The 24164-nt window shown below is 39.7% G+C and overlaps 1 protein-coding gene across 1 annotated transcript; it reads right to left on the minus strand.

The window, feature by feature from the left end:
- Window positions 1–20831: 20831 nt before the first annotated feature.
- Window positions 20832–21631, minus strand: LOC148017517 (uncharacterized). The gene is made up of 2 exons (XM_087662759.1): window positions 21544–21631; window positions 20832–21223 (listed from the first exon to the last, which is right to left on the minus strand). Exons 1-2 carry the CDS (start codon window positions 21629–21631, stop codon window positions 20832–20834), a joined length of 480 nt encoding a protein of 159 aa, XP_087518885.1.
- Window positions 21632–24164: the final 2533 nt, after the last annotated feature.

The raw sequence follows: 24164 nt of genomic DNA on the forward strand, positions 1-24164 counted from the left end.
ACATCATAAGTCTCTCTTGTCTTAAGTTGCTACTACTTGTCACTTGAACAGATTGGCTAATTGGATACTTCATGAGAAATACTCTATTGTGGTTTAGTGGCCTCTTTAATGAAATCCTCATATGACCTACCTACATTACATGTTTTATCTTTCAAAGGCTATTGGTGTGTGGTTAGAAGATAATCTTCCTACTATTAAATCGATTGCTCCATGATTGTGTTCTTGTAGCATGTACATGAGTGAATTAATGTGAAATATAGTGCATTCATGATTTCAATATGAAAGATACATACATTCAATCCTTCATTTCTCAACTTTTTACTTTCTTTTGAGCGACTTCGGGTTTGCAGTGGAGTTTCCTTTTGTTTTTTGGAGGAGATATTAGAATGTATTGATATTTAAAAAGAGAACCCCATTGGCATTGGCTTATTGTCAAATTGTTCTTATGAATGCTAAAATACTCTACTAGTTATAAAGTTTAGCCTCTCTCCTTTGCCTATTGATTCTCTACGTGTGTATGAACATAGTGACTTGCTACAACAAATCCTTTCCTAGTTTTGATTCCTCTTCCAAATTTATTATTATCTCATGTGTTGATCTCCCAACATGCACTATCCTTATCATCTAATCATATTGTGATAGTAGCTACTAGATTTTCATAAAAAACTCCACTAAGGTCATAGCTAAATTTGAGCTCAAAGCAAATATGGTTTCTAACTTTTTTCATTCGACTAGGGTTTTGATGAGGCTGATCAAGTCACATAGGGAGATAGTGACTTCCAAGCAAGACACTTCTCACTTTGGTAATTGGTAAGTAGTTGTTGCATTACACACTAGGTGCTCAAAAGGTAGTTTCCTAATTCTCATCAACCAGTAAGGCTCATTAACTATTGGGGTCTTTATCATGTGTATCTGTAGGATATTTCAATGATGGGCTTCATCTTTTAATGATGCTCTTTATTTCACACTACAATATATTTGTTGGTTCAATTAGCTATTGAGTGCAAGAAGGTTGAGAGAGAGAAGAATGCAATTTGTAGTGGCTTCAGGTTGTAATCCTACCATTTCACCCCCTACATTCTATCTTGGAAGGAGCTCATTCGGTGAGGCTAGTGGGCTGCCCTCTTCTGATATCTAGAAATGCCTAAGGGGTAACTACCTTTATACTATTTGGATTGTGTGAAATTAGCATCCATTCAATAACAATTATGTTTTCTTTCCAAACTAAAATTCAAATGTCTAATAAAAAATGTGAAAACATTTTCCCAAGGAGGAAACCAGTTTGGCTCTTCAGAATCTCAAGGAGTGACCATTCAAGCAATCATGAGAAAAAAATGCAACTTCAAAAAGAGGAAAAGATGCACAATAAGGGTGCAAATGAGATAAGCCACATGGAATGAAATTTGGTATGAAGAATTGACCTCACAAGTTAATATAGGTAGTAGCCCCATTGTGGGAAGAATGGAAGTAAAAATAAATGAATCTAGGACCCCTAGTCGACTCTATTTTTTGAAAATAAATTTCATTAAGAAATTAAAAATTCAGATTTATTTAGAAGAGATAGATGCCTAGCTTTTAGTAGCTTAGCATCTCTAGATTTTGCTTCACCTTTTGGATGGATAAGAGATGGGATGAGCCCCCCATTGATGTAAACATTACCTGTACCCTTTAATGCAATTTAATGATTATTCAAAAGAAAAACACCAACTAGATTCGTTTTCGTTCTCCAAGTTTTCCTTTGAATAAATTTTATAACTATTTAATTCAAGTGAAAATTAAAGTTTATTTACTTAAACTTTAATTAATACCTAACTTTAATTTTTTAATTAATTAATTTTTAAAAATTATCTAATGTTAAAATAATAATACTTATTATTTTATTTCTTAGTCTTATATTATTCAATATTTTTTGCTAATTATACTAATTCTTTAAGATTATTAACTGCATAAGAGGTTATTCAACCATATTATATTCTTAAATAGCTCATTGCACTCTTTTAAAAATTTCTTACATTTGTTCTAATAGTTCCTTGCTGCTTGTGTAGAGACAAGTTAGTCATGACCTGCATAGTATAATTCCCATTTTTATAGGAAAATATGCTTTCATATAAAAGAATATTCTTTTTTCTTTCATCAGAATAATGTCTTGTAGAAAAGAGATTTTTACTAATAATTTGCTAATACAATATGGAAATCACCATATTTGTTGACATATGATCTCTATATTATAAGCAGTATTTCTAGGGCTCATCATATAATAATCTCATGTCTTTTATATTACACAAATCTTGTCTTTGTATTAAATCTAGGAAAGGAGATGAGAAGTTCTATCTCATCAACTTCTTTCTCCATGTTTTGCACAAAGGTGTGAGCACACAATATTGAGCGAGGCAAAACAAGGATTGTAGTAGAAGGAGAAGAGTGGAGTTCTCTCTAATGAACCATACAGTAGGAGTATCCTTGATGTCCATGAATACTTGAATTTGGTATGATTTTGATGGTACGATCGCTTCCAAATAAATAAATCATTGAATAAATAGAATACAAGGCTTGGCTAAAGGTATAGGATATAGATGTTTATTATGTAGCAATTAGTAGAATGAAGGCAAAAGAGATTGTAAAAATAATAACATAGTTTGATATGAGAGAGAGAGATTGAAGGGGAGAGAGAGTAGAGAAGCATGAACACGTTACTTAAAAAGAAGAAAGAAGTGGAAATTGAAGGAGAAAGAGAAAAAAAGAAAGAACACTTTTTTTCTTGAAGAAGCAAGACGAAAAAATTTAAAGAGAATAGAATAGAGAAAAAAGAAAATGTTTTTGCTTGAAGAAGAAAGAAAAATAGATTAGAGGAAAAAGAGTAGAGAGAAAACATTGAGCTATTTTGATGGTGTACTTTGGAGTGAGGAGCTCTCGAGTGAAGGATAGGAAGGTGTAGATGCATGTGCATTGATTTTACTAGCTATGATACACTACAACAGAAACGAGGCATAGACGCACATGTTAGACGCGCAAAGTCGGGCGCGTCTCTATCAGAGCATCTATAAGTGCGTGTAAACGTGCGTGTAAATAGACGTGACTTTTGCGTCTATATATCCATGCAAATAGATGCTAATATAGACGTGCCAGCAGACACACAATTATTTAACCACCTAAAATTAGCAATTCACATAATTAAAAAACCAAAGTTAATAATTATTTAACCACCTGAAATTGATTCTTGAGCATGCACATGTACGCATGATAAAAACCATAGAATTAAGAATACACATTGAATCATTGAATTAAAAAAAATAGAGTTAATAATTACTTTTTCATTGCTCTCTAATGAATGGCACTTCCTCGAGTTGACAAGCCTGATATAAGTAATTAGCCGCAAGCGACAGAAACCTTACAATTAGTAGCAAGCATTGCAATATGTATCTCGTAATTTCTCTACGTACTTGAAGATGATAAAAGATACTTCCTTTTTATTATGGAAAATTCAATTTAGCTTTAAAATTGACTATTGATTCTTGAGTATGCACGTGTGTGCATGATAAAAAGCATAGAATTAGGAATACACATTGAATCAATAAGCAAATTAAGTATGTTACAGTGAATGATCCATCTCATCTTCAATGAGATCAGCCCTTGCTAAACTATCTACTTCTAGGTCTATGTTACCAAGAGGTAACAAAACAAATAAGTCTATCCCACTATCAAATGTGTTGCTATATTGCTCAATAACTTCATCAATATCATCGACAATCACATTATTGTCTTCTTCTGTGTTTCCTTGAACATCCTCGTGAAGTTCATCTTGTACTATATCACACATATCATCCATTACGGTATCATCATGCACATCATCATTAATTGTTGGATTGTCATCTGCTATCTCCATGTCGGTAATATTACCATATATTGGTTTTGAACGATTAGATATAGGGATGACATACCACCATCGGTTATTGTTTACCATTGGATGATACACAACCTGTATTTGAAAAACAAAAGCAAAAAACTTAAGTACTTATTATATTGTGTATATGTATCACATGTATACATATAAAAAAATTAGCCTTTGCATATATACCTGCTCGCATTGTTGAGGTAGTACTAATGTGTCATTCTTGTTTTGGTGAAATTTTGTAGAGTCAATGATCACAAAATCACTTGGATGATGTCTGATTGTGCAATGCTCACCATTTGTTACCACTTTTTTAAACCACTTCACATCCAGTACATATATAAAGAATCATCTGAAGTCAAGCTTTAGAATATCTTGGATCAAGCCACAATAACCTTCCATGGTACCATTGGCATCCTCGAAGTGAGCAAGGACACCACAATCTTGGGTATTTCTCTTTTCATCTATACGTTGAGTTCGAAGATGTTTACCCTCACAACAAAGTGCATTGAATAATGTGCACTAGTAGTAAAAGATAAAAGATCAAACAAGTCAATTATTTATATAAAATAAAACTTATAGAAACAAATTAATTGATAGTATGTCTCACCTTTGATAAGCAACCTTGTGCGTATTCCCACTCTTCTTGAGATATATTAATTTCCTTCTCTTTTTCCATTCTCTCCATTTCCTCATGTAACCAATCTATATCAATATGACGTGGGAGCGCATTTAGATGATCTGGAAATAAGACATTACGTCCATATCTAGTGCGAAATTCTTATCTTTCGCTTTTTTTTCTTGCCCTTGCTTCATTATATAGTGTCACCCATTTGCTCATTACATCACTATTGAGCACACAAAAACTATTTAACTTACGAAGTTCTTCTTTTGTTAGCACTTTACTCATTCCTTTTCCTTGAGGTACTATAGTGGTCATCCTCAAGTCTTCATCATCTTCTCATAGTCGTGGTTGAGAGAGATCCACTTCAGCAAGATATTCAGAGATATAAACAAGGGATGATTGCACTAACCAACCCTCAGCCATGCTTCCCTCAGGCCGTGCTTTTTGCCTCACAAAATCTTTCAAGGTTTTTATGAAGCGCTCAAGAAAAAACATCCACCTTACATGAACTGCCCCACAAAGTGCGATCTCATCAATCAAATGTATGAATAAATGTAATTGAGTAGTCAAAATGGATCGAGGAAAAATTTTCTCCACTAAACTAACCACCTCAACAGATAATACTCGAGCATCTTGCAATGTGTTTGGATCAATTTCCTTTGAGCTCACATATATGTCAAGATGTATTTGAGAATTGTTTATTTTTGTGTAGAAATTCAAAGATATATAATGAAAAAATACAATGTATACACACCTCACAAGCTCTCCCATCTTGTAAATGATATCATGTACATCTTTGGATACACAATGGGATATGCTAGTAGGAAGTACGAACTGAATGTAAACAATATTCATAGATCAAATGATTAGTTGAGGAAAAAGTCATCATACCCCAAAGTTTACACATAGTTACTCCACTAATTACTATATTCATGGTTAGAGATACCCTTACTTGAATCATTTTGTGCCAATCGTGGGACTTCAAACCAGATAGTTGATCCACACCTCTTTTCTTTTTCTTTATGAAGGCTCCCTTGAGACATCTCATACATCCTGTGGGTGTTTGAAAGCTATATACTTGTTCCTTCACTATTTTTTCCTCCTTCTTTGACAACATCCAAGGTGCATGGGGTAGCTCAATCTTTCCTCTGGGTCCAATGTGTGGCCAGGCTCGTCTCATGCGACCAATGTTATGTAAATCCTCCCTTACATTAACTGAATCATGAGCCCCTATCAATTGATCCCATAATGTAGATACTGTTGAGATATCGAGCTCCACTCGTGATATGCCAGGGTGACCGTTGTGCATTTATGTCACCGACTTGTCAGTAGATGCGGTTGGTACACCGCCCATGAATAATAGCTAGATGATAGCTATCCTTATCTACTCTAGTTCGTGGCTCAGTTAGTATGCCACCTTAGTTAGTTGAGTTTGGTTTGAGACCCATATATAGGGTTCTTCTATTTCTATGTACTAGAGTTCTTTTGGCTTACACAACTAAGAAGAGGAAAATTGCTTTCAGCCTCCACCCTTGTGTGTATTCCCCCATTGTGCAAGCAAGAAAGCTACAAGTGAGACTCCCTCCTTCTCTCCCACAATCTTGACATGGTATGATAGCCTTGTTCATGGTAAGGAGCTCAAGAAAGCAAGACAAGTTCGTGGTGTTCTGGTAAGAGGAAAAGTGTTGCTTTCATTCTTCTATTTTGGGAGCAAGTCTCTGTAGGTAGCACAGTCGGAAAGTGCAAGAGTGCATTGTCTTAGGTTGAGACGCCCTTCGCGGTGAAGCAAGAGGGCAGTATATGCTGCGGGGGCATGGCTTTAGCCCTCAGTGACCCTGTTTTTTTGATTTGAGGCCATTTTGGGGCTTGTTTTGGAGGCAGAATTTTTCTGCATGCACTCAAACAAATGCCCAGTTTTATGTTGTGCGACCACTGTTCTACAGGTCGGTGAAAAGTTACTGTAGAAATTGCATCGTATGCCTGTGCGCAGAGACATTGGGAGTTATAGAATCATCCTTGTTGCCTGTTGATGCAAAATCGTCACTAGGAAGTGACTGTGTGGTCAAATACCACTTTCGTCAGTTTTGCAGATTTGCCCTTGTGAGGCTGAAGCTGTGTTCTTTGTAGTGACAGAATTTTTTGCAGTGTTCTGTAATGGCGTTTGATTCTCTTTCACAGATTGTCACTGAAAAGCTTGACAAGAACAACTTCCAAGCATGGAAGTTTAGAATGACGAATTTCTTTATGGGAAAAGGATATTGGGAATTCGTTGCAGGAAATGAATAAAAACCAGTTCTTCCTGATGTTCCCAATCAACAGCAAATGCAGGCATTTAAAGCATGGCATGAGAGAGCCAGGAAAGTTATGTACTGGCTGTCTATCAGCATTTCAGACTCTATGATTGTGCATATTCAAGATGCAAGTACGCCAAAGGAGGCATGGGATACTTTGTCAAAAATGTATAGCACAAATAGGCAAGCCAGGAAAATGCAACTCAAGCAAGAGTTGCATAATGTGCAAAGAGAAAATATGAGCATCAATGACTACCACATGAAGGTGAAGAAGATTGAAGATGCACTTGCTTCCATTGGGTCGCCAGTGGAATATGATGATTTAGTTTCTGTGACCTTGAATGGTCTAGGAAAGGATTATGCACAGTTCCAAACATCCATTTCCATCCGTGAAAGATTTCCTGATTTTGAGGAGTTGATTGCTCTTCTAATTTCTGAGGAGCAGAGAAATGGTGGTTCTTCTTCTTCAGGAGGAACTTCAAAAGAAGCTGTCTTCTACTCAAATGCTGGAAGAGGTAGAGGCAGAGGTAGAGGAGGCCGATCTGGAGGCCGTGGTAGAAATCAAAATATGCAGCAAACTCAAGAAAACCAGTCCTATGGAGGAGGACGTGGTAACTCTAGAGGCAGGGGGAGCCAAAGAGGTCGTGGTGGATGGCAAAGAGGCCAAAATGCAAACAGTAATGTTGAATGCTACTACTGTGGTAAAATGGATCATATGGCTAAAGACTGCTATAAAAAGCAGAATGACATCATGAATGGAAAATTGCAACAAGGGAATTATGCATCTTCTAGTAGACAGGGTGATGACAGAAATGAGTATTTGTTTATGGTGCAGCACATGAACAATTCTGTGACAAGTGCAAAAGAAAGCAATGATGTATGGTATGTTGACTCAGGTGTATCAAACCATATGACAGGTCATGCAGAATGGATGGAGGATGCAAGGAAAATGAAAAAATTAGGATTTGTGGAGACTGGTGATGACACTGCATACCCTATTGTGCAGATTGGAAAAATTCCTTTGTCTATGCAGGATGGGAAAAAGAAATACTTGTCTGATGTATTTCATGTCCCGAATATCACCAAGAATGTGGTTTCGATTGGTCAAATGGTTGAGTAGGGCTTGCAGGTCAGATTTAATCCTCATGGATGCTTTGTTGAGGATATGAAAAATAAAGGTCGCTTGATAGCAAAAGGAAAGAAGAAGGGCAGAATATTTACATTGGATGCAGACATGCCTGAATTGAGTGCAGCAATGTTTGCACATGGGACCGGTGTAGTTGCAGATATTGATATCTGGCATAAACACATTGGTCATGTTAATGTACATCAACTTAAATCAATGTAGGCCCAAAATATTGTTGCAGGATTGCCTAAATTCAAGGTTGTAGAAATGCATAAGGTATGTGAAGCCTGTCAATTTGGAAAACAGGCAAGGAAACCATTTCCTAGACATGTTTAAGAGAGTAAGAAGCCATTGGAATTAATCCACTCTGATGTGTGGACTACTAAAGCTACATCTCTTGGAGGTTGTCATTATTTTGTCACTTTTATTGATGACTATAGCAGAAAAGTTTGGGTGTATTTTATGAAAAAGAAAAGTGAAGTTTTTGGGCATTTCAAAACTCTTAAAGCTATGGTTGAAAAAGAAACAGGCCTGCAGATAAAATGCTTAAGGTCAGATGGAGGGGGAGAGTACCTCTCAAATGAGTTTGCAAGGTTCCTGCAGGAGCATGGCATAAAGCATCAATATTCATGCAGTCATACCCCACAAAAAAATGGAATTGCAGAAAGAAAAAATAGGCATATTGGAGAGGTATCTTGTGCTATGCTCAACGAAAAAGACCTACCAGATTTTTATTGGGCTGAGGCAGTAGCTACAACAGTCTACATAATGAACAGGACTCCCACTACAGCAATACATGGGATGACTCCAAAGGAGAGGTATACTGGTACGAAACCAGATATTTCTCATTTGAAGATTTTTGGCTGCATTGCCTATGTTCATGTGCCAGATGAGTTGAGATCCAAGTTAGATCCAAAAGCTGAGAAGTGCATCTTTATTGGTTACTCTTTGCAGCAGAAAGGATATAGATGCTATAACCCTTCTACTCGTAAGTTTACAAGAGTAGAGATGTTGTTTTTGATGAGATGAGTAGCTGGTATAAACCAGTAAATGTTATTGATAATGTAGATGCACAAAATGGTAATGCTGCACAGAATTCACAGCAGCAGTTACAAGATATTAGTGGACTTGGAGCGTCCTCTAGCAGTGGTTCACATTCTTCGCCATGGATAGGCAGATTGAGATCAGGAGAATATTCTCAAAGCAATGTAGATAGTAGTATGCAGGTATCACGAAAAGTAAAAGAGAAGGTAGATTAGCCCATGTTTGATGTGAATGCAGGTCACTCTTATGTGGATGGTGAATCCAGTGGCTCAGAACAGAGCATTGATGATGAGTTGGGTATCCCTTCTATTGTTACACCTAGAGTAAGGAAGACCAAGGATGTTTTGAGAGCACCTGGAAGTGAGCCTACTTTACGTAGGTCTACCAGAGCTAGGTATCCTGTGGATAGGCTGAAATATGATGGATTTAGAGCCATTCATTATGCATATATGGTCAAAGTGATACAGGAACCAGAACCAACTTCTTTTGAGCAAGCCATGGGAAAAGAAAAATGGGAGAAAGCCATGGATGAAGAAATGGATGCCTTGGAAGCAAATGCTACATGGGAATTGGTACCTTTGCCTAAAGATAAGCATGCAATTGGTTATAAATGGGTTTATAAGGTGAAACACAATGCAGATGGTTCTGTGAATAGATACAAGGAAAGATTAGTAGTCAAGGGGTATGCACAAACATATGGCATCGATTATGAAGAAACATTTAGTCCGGTTGCAAGGATGGCAACCGTAAAAGCAGTCATTGCTATGGCTGCATCAAAGGAATGGTCTTTACATCAGATGGATGTAAAGAATGCCTTCTTGCATGGTGATTTGCAAGAAGAGGTATATATGGAGCAGCCACCAGGTTATGTGCATGCTATTCATCCTGAGTTTGTTTGCAGGTTGAAGAAAGCATTGTATGGCTTGAAGCAAGCACCTAGAGCATGGTCTGACAAGATAGGACTATATCTTGTCACTATTGGCTTTCAGATTTCCAAGGCAGATTTCTCACTTTATGTGAGAAAAATAGAGAAAGGTATTATGCTACTTGTCATTTATGTTGATGATTTGATTATGACAGGTGACAGTGATGAAGATATCATTCATGTGAAAATGCTATTGAAGTAGAAGTTTGAGATGAAGGATTTGGGAGAGTTGCGTTATTTCTTGGGCATTGAGGTGATTAGATCACCAAGTGGGATACGGCTCTTATAGAGGCAGTATGGATTGGACATGCTGTCCAAATATGGGATGACAGGCTGTAAGCCTATTTCAGTTCCTTTGGAGCAAAATGTGAAGCTGAGCACAAATGCAGGTGGGCTTCTGGAAGACCCTACTATGTACAGACACATAGTAGGAAGTTTGATTTATATGACTATTACCAGGTCAGATTTGAGCTATGCTATTGGATTGGTAAGTCAGTTTATGCAGGCTCCAAGGAAACCGTATTTGGATGCGGCTAGACGCATATTCAGGTATGTGAAGTCCACATTGCAGTATGGACTATTTTATGAGACTGGGGTTCAGATACAGTTGCATGGATACACTGATGCTGATTGGGCTGGTAGTATTTCTGATAGACGATCTACCAGTGGATATGTGTTCTCTTTTGGGAGTGCTGCAGTCACTTGGAGCAGCAAGAAACAGCTTACAGTTGCCTTGTCGAGCACAGAGGCTGAGTACAGGGGTGCATCAATGGCTGCATGTGAGGTAGCTTGGTTGCATAAGCTACTTTATGATATGCATCAGCCTACAGATAGGCCAGTTGTCATTTATTGTGACAACATGAGTAGGATACACTTGACAAATAACCCAGTATATCATGCTAGAACAAAGCACATTGAGGTGCATTATCACTATGTGCGGGAGAGGGTTTTACTAGGTCTTATTGATCTAGTTTATGTCAGCACAGAGGATCATGTAGCTGACATATTCACGAATGCATTGGGCGCAGAGAAGCTGCGCAAGTTCAGAGACCTGCTTGGTGTGCAGGAATTGGGATTGAGCTCGAGGGGGAGTGTTGAGATATCGAGCTCCACTCGTGATATGCCAAGGTGACCATTGTGCATTTATGTCACCGACTTGTCAGTTGCAGATGCGGTTGATACACCGCCCATGAATAATAGCTAGATGAAAGCTATCCTTATCTACTCTAGTTCGTGGCTCAGTTAGAATGCCACCTTAGTTAGTTGAGTTTGGTTTGAGACCCATATATAGGGTTCTTCTATTTCTATGTACTAGAGTTCTTTTGGCTTACGCAACTAAGAAGAGGAAAATTGTTTTCAACCTCCACCCTTGTGTGTATTCCCCCATTGTGCAAGCAAGAAAGCTACAAGTGAGACTCCTTCCTTCTCTCCCACAATCTTGACAGATACAACATTTTTGATTATGTGCATGGAGTCCAACAGGTGATTGATCTTGAGTTCAGTCTAGCAGGAAGACGAAAAAATTTAAAGAACCTAACAAATAAATAATATATTATGTAAACAATTCATCATGCTAAATACTTTAAAGTCAATCGAGAGAAATGCACTTCTTACCGACTCATGTCGAGTGGAGGGTGGCTGTCGGCATTAATCCATCTCTCCTTCCAATCTCGAATGGTTAGAGATTGTGGAGTCATTCCATTAGTAGGGAGAACATATTTGGGATGGTCAATAGGAAGAAATCGATGATGATTGTCGTAGATAACCTTCTTTAAACGTGCTGGCCTAGAGGAAACTAGAGAGGGACTGTAAATAGAACATGCACGATATCCTGACGTGGTTAAACCTGAAAAAACAAGTGAATTAAAAAAGTGCAATTGATTCAAGTCTTAAATTTCAAATATAGAGTTATATACATGTACCTGAACACTCTCCGTATCCTAGAAAGTCATGCATGGTCCACAACAACATGGCCTTCAATGTGAAATCTCTAGAGGATGCAGATGCACTTGTATCTTGCACCTCAATACCTTCCCATAACATTTCAAACTTTTGAATCAAAGGCTCTAAGTAAATGTCCATGTTTTTTAGCTTGTGCTTTCCAGGAATCAGAAGGGACAACATCACATGTCCCTTTTTAATTGCCATGGATGGAGGAATATTATAGTTCACCAATACCACTGGCCATACATTGTATGATGTGCTTTTGATGCCAAATGGATTGATTCCATCCATACATAAACCTAATCTCAAATTTCTTGGCTCTTCTTTGAAAACGGGCCACAAATTATCTATATGTTGCCATGCCGGTGTGTCTGTAGGGATCCTCCATTTTCCATCACTTGAACGATGACTAGCATGCCATGACATGAGCTTTCCAATAGACTTACACTTGCACATAAGTTTTATACGTGGAACAATTGGAAAATGTCACAAAACCTTACGAGGCACATCCATTGACTTCATCTCCACTTCGTATCTTGATTCACCACAAGTAGGACACTCTCGTGCGAACTCATGAATCCCACGAAATAAGACACAATCATTGACACATGCATGGATCTTGACATAATCGAGGCCTCCCAGAGATGTCAAGTAATGTCTTGCTTGCTCTCTCTTAATTGGCAATTTGTTTCCTTTTGGAAGCATTTGTGATAACAACCTACATATATTTTTAAAAGTGAGTTAAAAAACCACCAACATATATTTCTGTCTGATTTCAAAATAGAACAATTAATATTATGATTCATAAGCCAAACTGAATTGATACCTACTTCAATAACGCATCCAAACTGACATTACTCCATCCATAAATTGTTTGCAAGTTAAGTATCTCGAGGGACGCACGAAGAACGGAGTACGTACAACCTTCATACAACGGAGTAGATGATGCTACATATAGTGGATCATCTGGCTTCGTAGAGTGACCTTCTCCCTGAACCGGTGTCGAAGGGTTTTCGAAAGCAAAGTCGCAACCACAGAGGATCTTGACAAATTTCAGGATAGAAGATCAATCACGAGAAAATGATACCAAGTAATAATTATATTACTGTTATGAAGTTGGCAAAAGTCAAGATGACTTCAAATCTGATCAGTCCACTGATTTTAGGCCTCCCAATTTAATTCTGCTGCATTTGTAGATCCTTGACCTCAAACACTGTGTACGGAAATCATGAATTCAAAGATACAACACTATCGTGATCTTCTTAGATTCAGGCTGTCTAGTAAGACCATAAAAAACTTCTTGTGGAGGAAGTAAAAAAAAATCTGTTATGATGGAGGTACAACATAGGAGATCTTAGTTCTATAAGTATCCAGCTGAGCTCATTCAAGACAAGATCATTACAGTCTACCCAGAATTTGATTGTTCAATTATAAGGAAAATATTTCCTTGTTCACTGTATCTGTCGCTTTCTGGAAGTGCACACAACCATTGAGAGGTTCAAACAATAAGAGGATTAGTATAGCCTTTCAAGTCAGAAGTGAAGAATTCAAGCTCTACAAACTCTTTTGCCCTCCTCAAGAATTCATGTAATCCAGGGTGCTCTGGGTAACTATTTGTTTTCAGTTTAGTGTTAGCATCTGATTTATGAATATTCTGCTCTTCCTCCAAACATTGATGAAGGTGGTGTTTTCAGTAATTATAGATGTATGACACCATCTCTCAGGAACTCAAAACACTGAATCTGTTTTCAGTAGTTATAGTTGTAAGTGTTGACTGCCTTCATCTTGGCTCATCACCTCGTCTTCTTCTGTTTCTCTCTGGATGCACTTTGTGGTAACATGGATAGTTCCACCGCAACGTAAATCATGTGAGCCATTGCCTTGGCTAGTCTGAATCCTTAGAGGCTTCTACTGCAGATTCCCTTCATACATATCTAAATTAGATATCCCAGTATCTAGAAGCTCAAGAAGAAAGTTTCTCTGCTACTATATCCAGTAGCACCTCTCAATTATACCTCTACTATAATCCACATCAGCAGGAATAACACCAGAATAAAATTGTAGACTGCTGTTGGACTAGTTTTTTCTGTTCTTCATACATTACTTGTTGTTTCCTCTTGTTGTATACACTCCAGCAGCAAGTGCAGTTAGTCCACCAATTGCAACTACTAATTTGTCACGATCAGTAAGAATGGCCCTCAAGCCACCTCCTATATGACCAAATGTAGTATTGATTGCAGCCATCCACTTGTCCTTTTCCAAAGCGGCTCGCTCCATAAGCATTCTTCTGTTGACATCTTCAGCCAGCTTAGCTTCATGTGCTCGTCCTTTAGCCTCAGCCATAACTCTTACTCTGATGGTTTCCCTTTCTATATCTGCCCTTTCTCTTTCTGTCTGTCTACGCTGAGCCTGAATTTGCTCTTCAGTTTGTCGACGGAGTTGCTCTTGAGCCTTAGTCTGTGCCTGCTGTTTAAACTGCTTCTTCCCATCATCTGGATAAAAGCGCCAACAAGAGACAAACTTCTACTCTCCTGATCTGTGTAGCTGACACTATTCTCTTCTCTATCACTCAGCACTATTCGTGCTGCAAAATTCAAATAAATCGCTCCTCCTGAATAACTGCCACCCTAGTACATGATTGCCGATTTAACAACAGGAAAGCAGGGAATCTCGTTTGCAAATAAACGGAGCCAGAATGTTCTTGATGTCATCTGCGCAGGGATTGATCATCAACAGAGCTCCATTTCTGCCACACCAGCCGTTTTTCAAACATCCGCGTCCCATATGTATCTCCACAGGGTTCGCTACAGGCCTCCCTCCTCTGTTCCCACGTTCAAAACTCCCCCTTTTCTCCCTATTTCAGTGCATGCTCTGATTACTCGATACAGCTTCTGAGCCATTTCTGCCTTGTAAGAACTTTTCACTTTCTGGGCAGATCAACAAGGCAACCTGCTCCTGGTACTCTGCACTCCATATCTCTCAACTGACAGTGTGTTATCGCCAAACACAATTGACCTGCGCCTCAGTCCACGCTTCAATCCTTGCGTGTCGACTCCCCTCCTTCTCCGAATTCTGCGCCCTCATTACCAAGTGCTTCTGGTCCCCTATATCATGAGCAGTGGTTCCCTCTATCATGAGCAGTGGAAGGCTCTATCATGAGCAGTGGAAGGCTTCCTCATGAGCAGTGGAAGGCTGGAGATCTTCTTTGATGAATTGGAATGTCTCGACGACAGAGTACCCTCTCCCCCTTCCCATTCGTCTGCTTTTCTGCTCCTTTCCTCTATTTTCCCTCCTTCCCAATTCAAAAAGCTCATTTTTTTCCTAGAAAAGCTTCCTTTTTTCCCTCAAATAGCCTTTTTGCTTTTCTTACCATTTTCTATTCACAATCCCCTTTTGTTTTTTTAGCCACTCTTTCTTCCATAGCATATCACACACAGAAAAGCGGCCTTCATCTTTTTAACATCCCGTGTATACCATAATGCTCGCAAAGAAGCCGAGATGTGTGAACTATAAGTTAAAATGTTGCATCAGCCATGTTGCAAAACACTTGTTCTGTCCCAACGATCCGTTGAATTGTCAAGAGCATTATACTGAAGTAGCAACTCCACTAGCGACAAGATGTAAGGCAATTCTGTTATCATAATCAGCTGCTTTTGGTGAAGCCCCATCATCCAACACATCCTTCAATGCATTTGTGTTATCTTTGCTTGTATAATTTCTAGTAATGTCATCTTCTCTATGACTACTATGCATGCCTGAAGGCTAAGGACAAATATTGCCTTGCAAAGAATACAACCTTCATCTTGCATTTGCTTGTAACATGATAAACTGCTTTTCTCTTGACCTTGCACAACATAGGCTGAAAGCATCTCATCTTGCTCACCACTATGCCTCCAACTCCTCCTCACTATACTCATACGCAGAAAATAAATGTAAACACAACAACTAAATATGTACAAAGTACCAAATCCCATGCACAACTTTTGGGTGGTTTACACACCTCGAATGCGCAGCAATACGACATCCACCCCCTCTAATCCTGCGCATCCTCCGGATGGGCCAACTACCCATGATCATTATCATCAAGATCCACAAACAAATCAATCTCTTCATTATGCATTTCCGGTAGATCAATAAGATATCCAGCCATATCATCTGTCTCTTCCATTGGAGTTTCTTGTCGTTGCTCTTCTCTTGAAAATTCTTCCAATGCATAATCCTCATCATCTCTTTTCTTGAAAATCTTGATTCTTTTTCCAGCAATAGGCACTCTAAGCATTGTCCCATCCAATTCAGTCAGCTCATATGTTGCATTATCAAAGACATGTCTGACTATGTACGGCCCAAACCATCTTTTCATCATCTTCCAAAAAATCTGCAATAACTTCCTCATTTTCCGCATGGTTCTAGTGTGGCTCTCATCCCAAAATAGTTTCTGCCCCTTTCGAAACAGCTGATAAAAACAATCTGCTATGTGTGCAAAATGAGGTATCCAAATCATATAAAACACACAAGCTCCAATGAATCTCTGTATCTCTGAAGTGGTAGAACAATACTCCATAATCTTGCCTATAAAATCCACCTTCTTATCCATAGTCTTGTATTTCGTGTCAACCCTGGCTTCATTATGCCCTTCTGCATTACATAAATCTTGCTGTAAATCAGCAATTCTGCACTCCAATGGCTGAATATTCTCAGCCCTCTGCTCTATGGACTGCATAGAAACAGCCCCAAACTCTGAATGCTGAAATATTTCAGCAGTAAACTCTGTTGGCTGAAAATTTTCAGCCCTCTGTCTCTCTGAAAGCTGATCATAACCAGCTGGAAACTCTGTTTGCTGAATTTCTTCAGCACTCAACACTCTTTGCTGAGTTTCCTCAGCCTCTGACTCAATCTGTGACACAAAATCTGCAATTTCATGAAACATGTCCAGGGATTGCACTAATACATTACCATGACAATTCAGCATATCAGTTTTCAGCATATCTCCTATTTCTGACATCGTATCTGCACAAATCACACTGTCATACATACCATCTATGTACTCATCATCCTCCAAAATTCCTGCATTTTTCAAATTTTTCTCATTCCTGCATATATACTGCCTGGCAGCTCTAGATAATCTAGAAGTCTTCTGATAGCTCATCGAACTGTTTGCTGAAATCCCAACATAACCGGAGGAGAAAACACTACTGCTGCCAGGAGGCGAGAACTCCAATCTCCTCTCCTCTGTACCACCGTCGTCTCGCGAAACGGCGGTACCTAATGAAAACCCGAATCCCTCACAGTGGGTAAGGGTGCATCTCTGAGAGTATCCCTGTTTCTAACATGGTTCACACATACAGTCATAAACTGAACTGCTCTCATACCATCTTTACTGTGAATCCGTGCATAAGTAGATCCATCATCCATGACCTTTGTCTCCATGCGCATCTCTGTAATGAATGGCTGACCAAGAATTATGGGATAAGAGCATGAATCCTGCACAAAGAAATGAAAATCCTCCTCTACATCACCAATAGAAACCCTGACACTAGGGCAAGCAGCATATAAATCACCTGTAGTGTTATTGGCGGCTCTCATACGCCACCCATGCTCTACATCCATAGGCCATCTGTTACTCTCATAAACTCCACGAACAATGAGATTAATCTCTGAACCATGATCAACCAATGCAACATAAGGCACCTGTTTCTCTCCAATCTTTACAATCGTCTCTGTAGTTGCCCTAGCCCAATGGCTCTGCGAAAAGTGACTACGCGGTATCAAAACAGGCTCATCAATTTCAGCATAATGCATAGGCTGAACCCTCTTCTCTACCTGCGGCAAAACAGAAGCATTATCAACCATAACCTCATCATCATCCTCATCCAACTCTCCAATCAAAACTCCCTGTGTATCAGTGGTAGCCAATGCATGTCTTTTCCTCTTCAGGACCTCTTGAAACTGATCCTGAAACTCTCTTTTTGAGATGCCCAAAATCTCGGAAATAGTGAAAGTCACCTCACTGCCAAGTATCTTATCATTAAAGATTTTCTTCATGTCTGTAGATGTCTCAATATCGGACATCAATCTGAATCCTGGCTACTTTCTCTCTCTAGGCTCTTGCCTCTTTTCTCTCTTTTGAGCATCCTCCATCTGTCGATCTGGCCCTGATCGTGAAGATGGTCCTGCAGTAGGTGGAGTAACAAACTCACCCCCTCTAGTCTTCTTAGCTGCACTTGGATTTTCTTCATCCCTCTTACGCTTCTCCTCAACAAATACATCTGCACCATGAGATTTAGCCAAATAAGCATAAATAGAATACCTGTCAACAGGCGAGTCCCATCCTGTCTCTGATCTGATGCTAGAGCCTGCGCTAGTCAAAACAGTTTGCTGAATTTTTCCCTTGTTTGCAGTCTCCATAGCATAAGTCCATAGTGCGGACTGAGTCTCTGATCCCTTCTCAATCTGTACTCCATATGCAGAAGCATCACCTCTAGCCGTCACATAAGAAGTACGCGCAGCCATGTCCTCCACTAACTTCTTCATTCCACCTTTACCAAAGTTGGTAGCAAGTGGAGCTCCTGTCTCAGTCAACCAAATCTTACCATCTTGCCCCCAATATACCAAATTCTGCCTCCTTGCATCCTGGAAAGAGTCACAATCCCTGCAATGCTGATGCTCCGTACTATCACACCAAATACATCTCCGATCTCTCCTAGGTGCATTAGGAGCACTCCTAGGTGCAATAGGAGCACTAGAAGAAGTAGCAGGCGCAGTGGAAGCAAACTGCTCCTTCAACTTACCCACCAACTCCGCTTTGACTGACTCAAGTGTCAAATCTGTGATACCTTTGATTATGTCATCAAGAGAAGTAGGCACCAATGGAGCGGATGGTTTTGGAGCAGCAGGTGTAGGCATCGGTCGTGGAACAAGAGGAATCGGTGGAGTAGAAACAGTAGGCACTGGCATAGGCCAAGAAACTGGCTGAGGAGGAGAAGAAATAACAGGGATAGAAGTAGGCATAGGAGCAGATGATGATGTAGGTGTAATGGAACCATTCTGTAGGCGAGTCTTCCATATCCTCCTCTTGGTCAAAGTCGAGACTGCATCCTGAGCATCCTGCCAATCAATTTTAAGACCCATAGGCTTTGTGCGATCTTCAAGAAGCTCACCCAATTCTTCTTGGAGAGCAGGATCTGCAGCTTGCAAGAAAAGCTCAACTTTTTCAACATCCAATGCTCTTTGTTCAATGGCATCAAGCTGACTATACCTTTCTTCAAATTCTCGAATCAACTCCGAAGCAGCAAGACCTTTGTTTGGCATGTAGACCCACTCTCGGAATGACCGCCGAGTAGCCATACCAAAGTCCTCAAGGAAGTATTCTTCTTTTAGTGCCTTCTTAAAATCTTGCCAATGTGTATTTTGAATAAATAAATTAGTCACCTTTGTCCTCAAAGCAGGTGTGACAAGACGAAGGAAGTACTTACTCATAAGTCCAGCAGGAACTCCAAAAAACCCCATCTTGATCTCATATGTCTTCAAATATGCTGAAACATTACGCCCGTCAAATAGCTTCTTCTCACTCTCAACTGCTTCAATAGCCTTAGTCGCGCTGTTTGCATTCTCCTGCTCCGAATAGAGTTGCCTTTGCTGAGACAACTGCTGTTGATGCAATTGTTGTTGCTGCTGCATATACATTTGTGTTTGCTGATTTTGGAGCTGCATATACATGGACATATTCTGCAAAATCTGTTTTAGATCCTCCGTTGAAGTACTTGACGCTGCAGTCATTGAGGGAGCTGAAGTAGAGGCAGCTGGAGTTGTAGAGGAAGCTGAAATAGAGGCTGAAGTGTCTCCCATCCTGAAATTTCAGCGACACTTTCACGTCGGGTTCACCAAAGATGTCGAAGGGTTTTCGAAAGCAAAGTCGCAACCACAGAGGATCTTGACAAATTTCAGGATAGAAGATCAATCACGAGAAAATGATACCAAGTAATAATTATATTACTGTTATGAAGTTGGCAAAAGTCAAGATGACTTCAAATCTGATCAGTCCACTGATTTTAGGCCTCCCAATTTAATTCTGCTGCATTTGTAGATCCTTGACCTCAAACACTGTGTACGGAAATCATGAATTCAAAGATACAACACTATCGTGATCTTCTTAGATTCAGGCTGCCTAGTAAGACCATAAAAAACTTCTTGTGGAGGAAGTAAAAAAAAATCTGTTATGATGGAGGTACAACATAGGAGATCTTAGTTCTATAAGTATCCAGCTGAGCTCATTCAAGACAAGATCATTACAGTCTACCCAGAATTTGATTGTTCAATTATAAGGAAAATATTTCCTTGTTCACTGTATCTGTCGCTTTCTGGAAGTGCACACAGCCATTGAGAGGTTCAAACAATAAGAGGATTAGTATAGCCTTTCAAGTCAGCAGTGAAGAATTCAAGCTCTACAAACTGTTTTGTCCTCCTCAAGAATTCATGTAATCCAGGGTGCTCTGGGTAACTATTTGTTTTCAGTTTAGTGTTAGCATCTGATTTATGAATATTCTGCTCTTTCTCCAAACATTGATGAAGGTGGTGTTTTCAGTAATTATAGATGTATGACACCATCTCTCAAGAACTCAAAACACTGAATCTGTTTTCAGTAGTTATAGTTGTAAGTGTTGACTGCCTTCGTCTTGGCTCATCACCTCGTCTTCTTCTGTTTCTCTCTGGATGCGCTTTGTGGTAACATGGACAGTTCCACCGCAACGTAAATCTTGTGAGCCATTGCCTTGGCTAGTCTGAATCCTTAGAGGCTTCTACTGCAGATTCCCTTCATACATATCTAAATTAGATATCCCAGTATCTAGAAGCTCAAGAAGAAAGTTTCTCTGCTACTATATCCAGTAGCACCTCTCAATTATACCTCTATTATAATCCACATCAGCAGGAATAACACCAGAATAAAATTGTAGACTGCTGTTGGACTAGTTTTTTCTGTTCTTCATACATTACTTGTTGTTTCCTCTTGTTGTATACACTCCAGCAGCAAGTGCAGTCAGTCCACCAACTGCAACTACTAATTTGTCACGATCAGTAAGAATGGCCCTCAAGCCACCTCCTATATGACCAAATGTAGTATTGATTGCAGCCATCCACTTGTCCTTTTCCAAAGCGGCTCGCTCCACAAGCATTCTTCTGTTGACATCTTCAGCCAGCTTAGCTTCATGTGCTCGTCCTTCAGCCTCAGCCATAACTCTTACTCTGATGGTTTCCCTTTCTATATCTGCCCTTTCTCTTTCTGTCTGTCTACGCTGAGCCTGAATTTGCTCTTCAGTTTGTCGACGGAGTTGCTCTTGAGCCTTAGTCTGTGCCTGCTGTTTAAACTGCTTCTTTCCATCATCTGGATAAAAGCGCCAACAAGAGACAAACTTCTGCTCTCCTGATCTATGTAGCTGACACTATTCTCTTCTCTATCTCTCAGCACTATTCGTGCTGCAAAATTCAAATAAATCGCTCCTCCTGAATAACTGCCACCCTAGTACATGATTGCCGATTTAACAACAGGAAAGCAGGGAATCTCGTTTGCAAATAAACGGAGCCAGAATGTTCTTGATGTCATCTGCGCAGGGATTGATCATCAACAGAGCTCCATTTCTGCCACACCAGCCGTTTTTCAAACATCCGCGTCCCATATGTATCTCCACAGGGTTCGCTACAGGCCTCCCTCCTCTGTTCCCACGTTCAAAACTCCCCCTTTTCTCCCTATTTCAGTGCATGCTCTAATTACTCGATACAGCTTCTGAGCCATTTCTGCCTTGTAAGAACTTTTCACTTTCTGGGCGGATCAACAAGGCAACCTGCTCCTGGTACTCTGCACTCCATATCTCTCAACTGACAGTGTGTTATCGCCAAACACAATTGACCTGCGCCTCAGTCCACGCTTCAATCCTTGCGTGTCGACTCCCCTCCTTCTCCGAATTCTGCGCCCTCATTACCAAGTGCTTCTGGTCCCCTATATCATGAGCAGTGGTTCCCTCTATCATGAGCAGTGGAAGGCTCTATCATGAGCAGTGGAAGGCTTCCTCATGAGCAATGGAAGGCTGGAGATCTTCTTTGATGAATTGGAATGTCTCGACGACAGAGTACCCTCTCCCCCTTCCCATTCGTCTACTTTTCTGCTCCTTTCCTCTATTTTCCCTCCTTCCCAATTCAAAAAGCTCATTCTTTTCCTAGAAAAGCTTCCTTTTTTCCCTCAAATAGCCTTTTTGCTTTTCTTACCATTTTCTATTCACAATCCCCTTTTGTTTTTTTAGCCACTCTTTCTTCCATAGCATATCACACACAGAAAAGCGGCCTTCATCTTTTTAAGTTCCCGTGTATACCATAATGCTCGCAAAGAAGCCGAGATGTGTGAACTATAAGTTAAAATGTTGCATCAGCCATGTTGCAAAACACTTGTTCTATCCCAACGATCCGTTGAATTGTCAAGAGCATTATACTGAAGTAGCAACTCCACTAGCGACAAGATGTAAGGCAATTCTGTTATCATAATCAGCTGCTTTTGGTGAAGCCCCATCATCCAACACATCCTTCAATGCATTTGTGTTATCTTTGCTTGTATAATTTCTAGTAATGTCATCTTCTCTATGACTACTATGCATGCCTGAAGGCTAAGGACAAATATTGCCTTGCAAAGAATACAACCTTCATCTTGCATTTGCTTGTAACATGATAAACTGCTTTTCTCTTGACCTTGCACAACATAGGCTGAAAGCATCTCATCTTGCTCACCACTATGCCTCGAACTCCTCCTCACTATACTCATACGCAGAAAATAAATGTAAACACAACAACTAAATATGTACAAAGTACCAAATCCCATGCACAACTTTTGGGTGGTTTACACACCTCGAATGCGCAGCAATACGACACTGGTTGCGAAAATAGATGGTGTACCATGTGGTCCAAAATCTCATCCTCTACGACTTGATGGGGCATTTCATGAGGGATACTATCATGCTCATCAGTCTCTACTCTTCTTGAAGACTTTGCCTCCTCGCGTCGACGTTCTGCAGTCTCTCGATGCCTGGGAGGGAGCATCTGAGGATGTGGCACCACATCCTGCTCAACCACCACAAAAGGGAGTTTCATGTACGTTGATATATAATTCCCGTAACATAGACATGCAATCTTAGTGGTAAAAAAAAACAATGAATACCGATGATTTTTCTCGGTTCCATTCTCCATACAAATTGAGGTGTGACATTGCAATTCGACGTGCTTGAAAAATACACCCTCGACAACGATCACACATGCATTTAATTTTTTGTCGTAGCCATGCATCTCGATTATGAGGACGCAATGTTTCATCCTCACTTGAGGATGTGCTCATTGACTCACCAGCTTGCACCGCACTAGGTGATGATGACGTCGACATGATTAAACCTAATTCATGACAACATTAAAATATTTGTCATTCATATGTTTACATAAGATCTCAATTTTAAATACACAAAAATCATCATAACTACATTAAAAATTATGATAAGAATTCACTATCAAAACTTATCTTAAAAATAAAAAATTATGATAAAGCCCAAATGCGTGTCTATATCCATGTTTAACTATGCGTCTATATTGGCGTCTATTTTCGCGTCTATATTCGCGTCTATACTCGCGTCTATCTGAACAATAGACACACATATATACACGAAAATAGACTCACACGTCAAAATTCAAACCATACTTAAATCATTTCTTTTCAAACTGCGCCTTTCCTTTCCTGCATTTTTTGCGGTTCTGAAGCTTGAGTTTAGCCGATATGCAGTCTCTTCATGCCTCACCTAGTCTCTTCATGCCTCACCTCCTCATGACTCACCTCTTCTTTCATTTCAAATACACAAGAAGGGAAAAAGGAAAGCCAAGGAGAGGAAGAAAGAGAGAACAAGAAAGAGGAGAACAAGAAGAAGCAGCAAGCAAGCAAGCAAGCATCAAGGGAGGGTAACTTACCAAGGAGAGGAAGAAGGAGAAGGAAGAAGCGCCACCACTCGCCACACCAAACACCCAAGGTGAGTCTCTCTCTCTCTCTCTCTCTTTGTTTCTCTCTTCCTCTCTCTGCTTTGTCTGTGTATTTAGGATTTGTGATTCCATTATGTATTGCATTTTGTAAATCATCAATAGCAATCGTCGGCCTAAAATCGGCCGACCGAGCGCGTCTACATCTCAGTGTAGATGCAGACATAGACAAAAAAAATGTTTCCTCCCAGAGCGTCTGAGGGCGCGTCTTAGAGCGCATGTGCTGGTGTGTGTGCTCTGCAGTGTATACGCGATGATACACGCGC

The sequence above is a fragment of the Lygodium microphyllum genome, chromosome 22, assembly GCF_053477565.2.
Source record: "Lygodium microphyllum isolate KBCC chromosome 22, Lygodium_microphyllum_v1.1.10, whole genome shotgun sequence".
In the NCBI taxonomy this organism is placed as follows: Eukaryota; Viridiplantae; Streptophyta; class Polypodiopsida; order Schizaeales; family Lygodiaceae; genus Lygodium; species Lygodium microphyllum.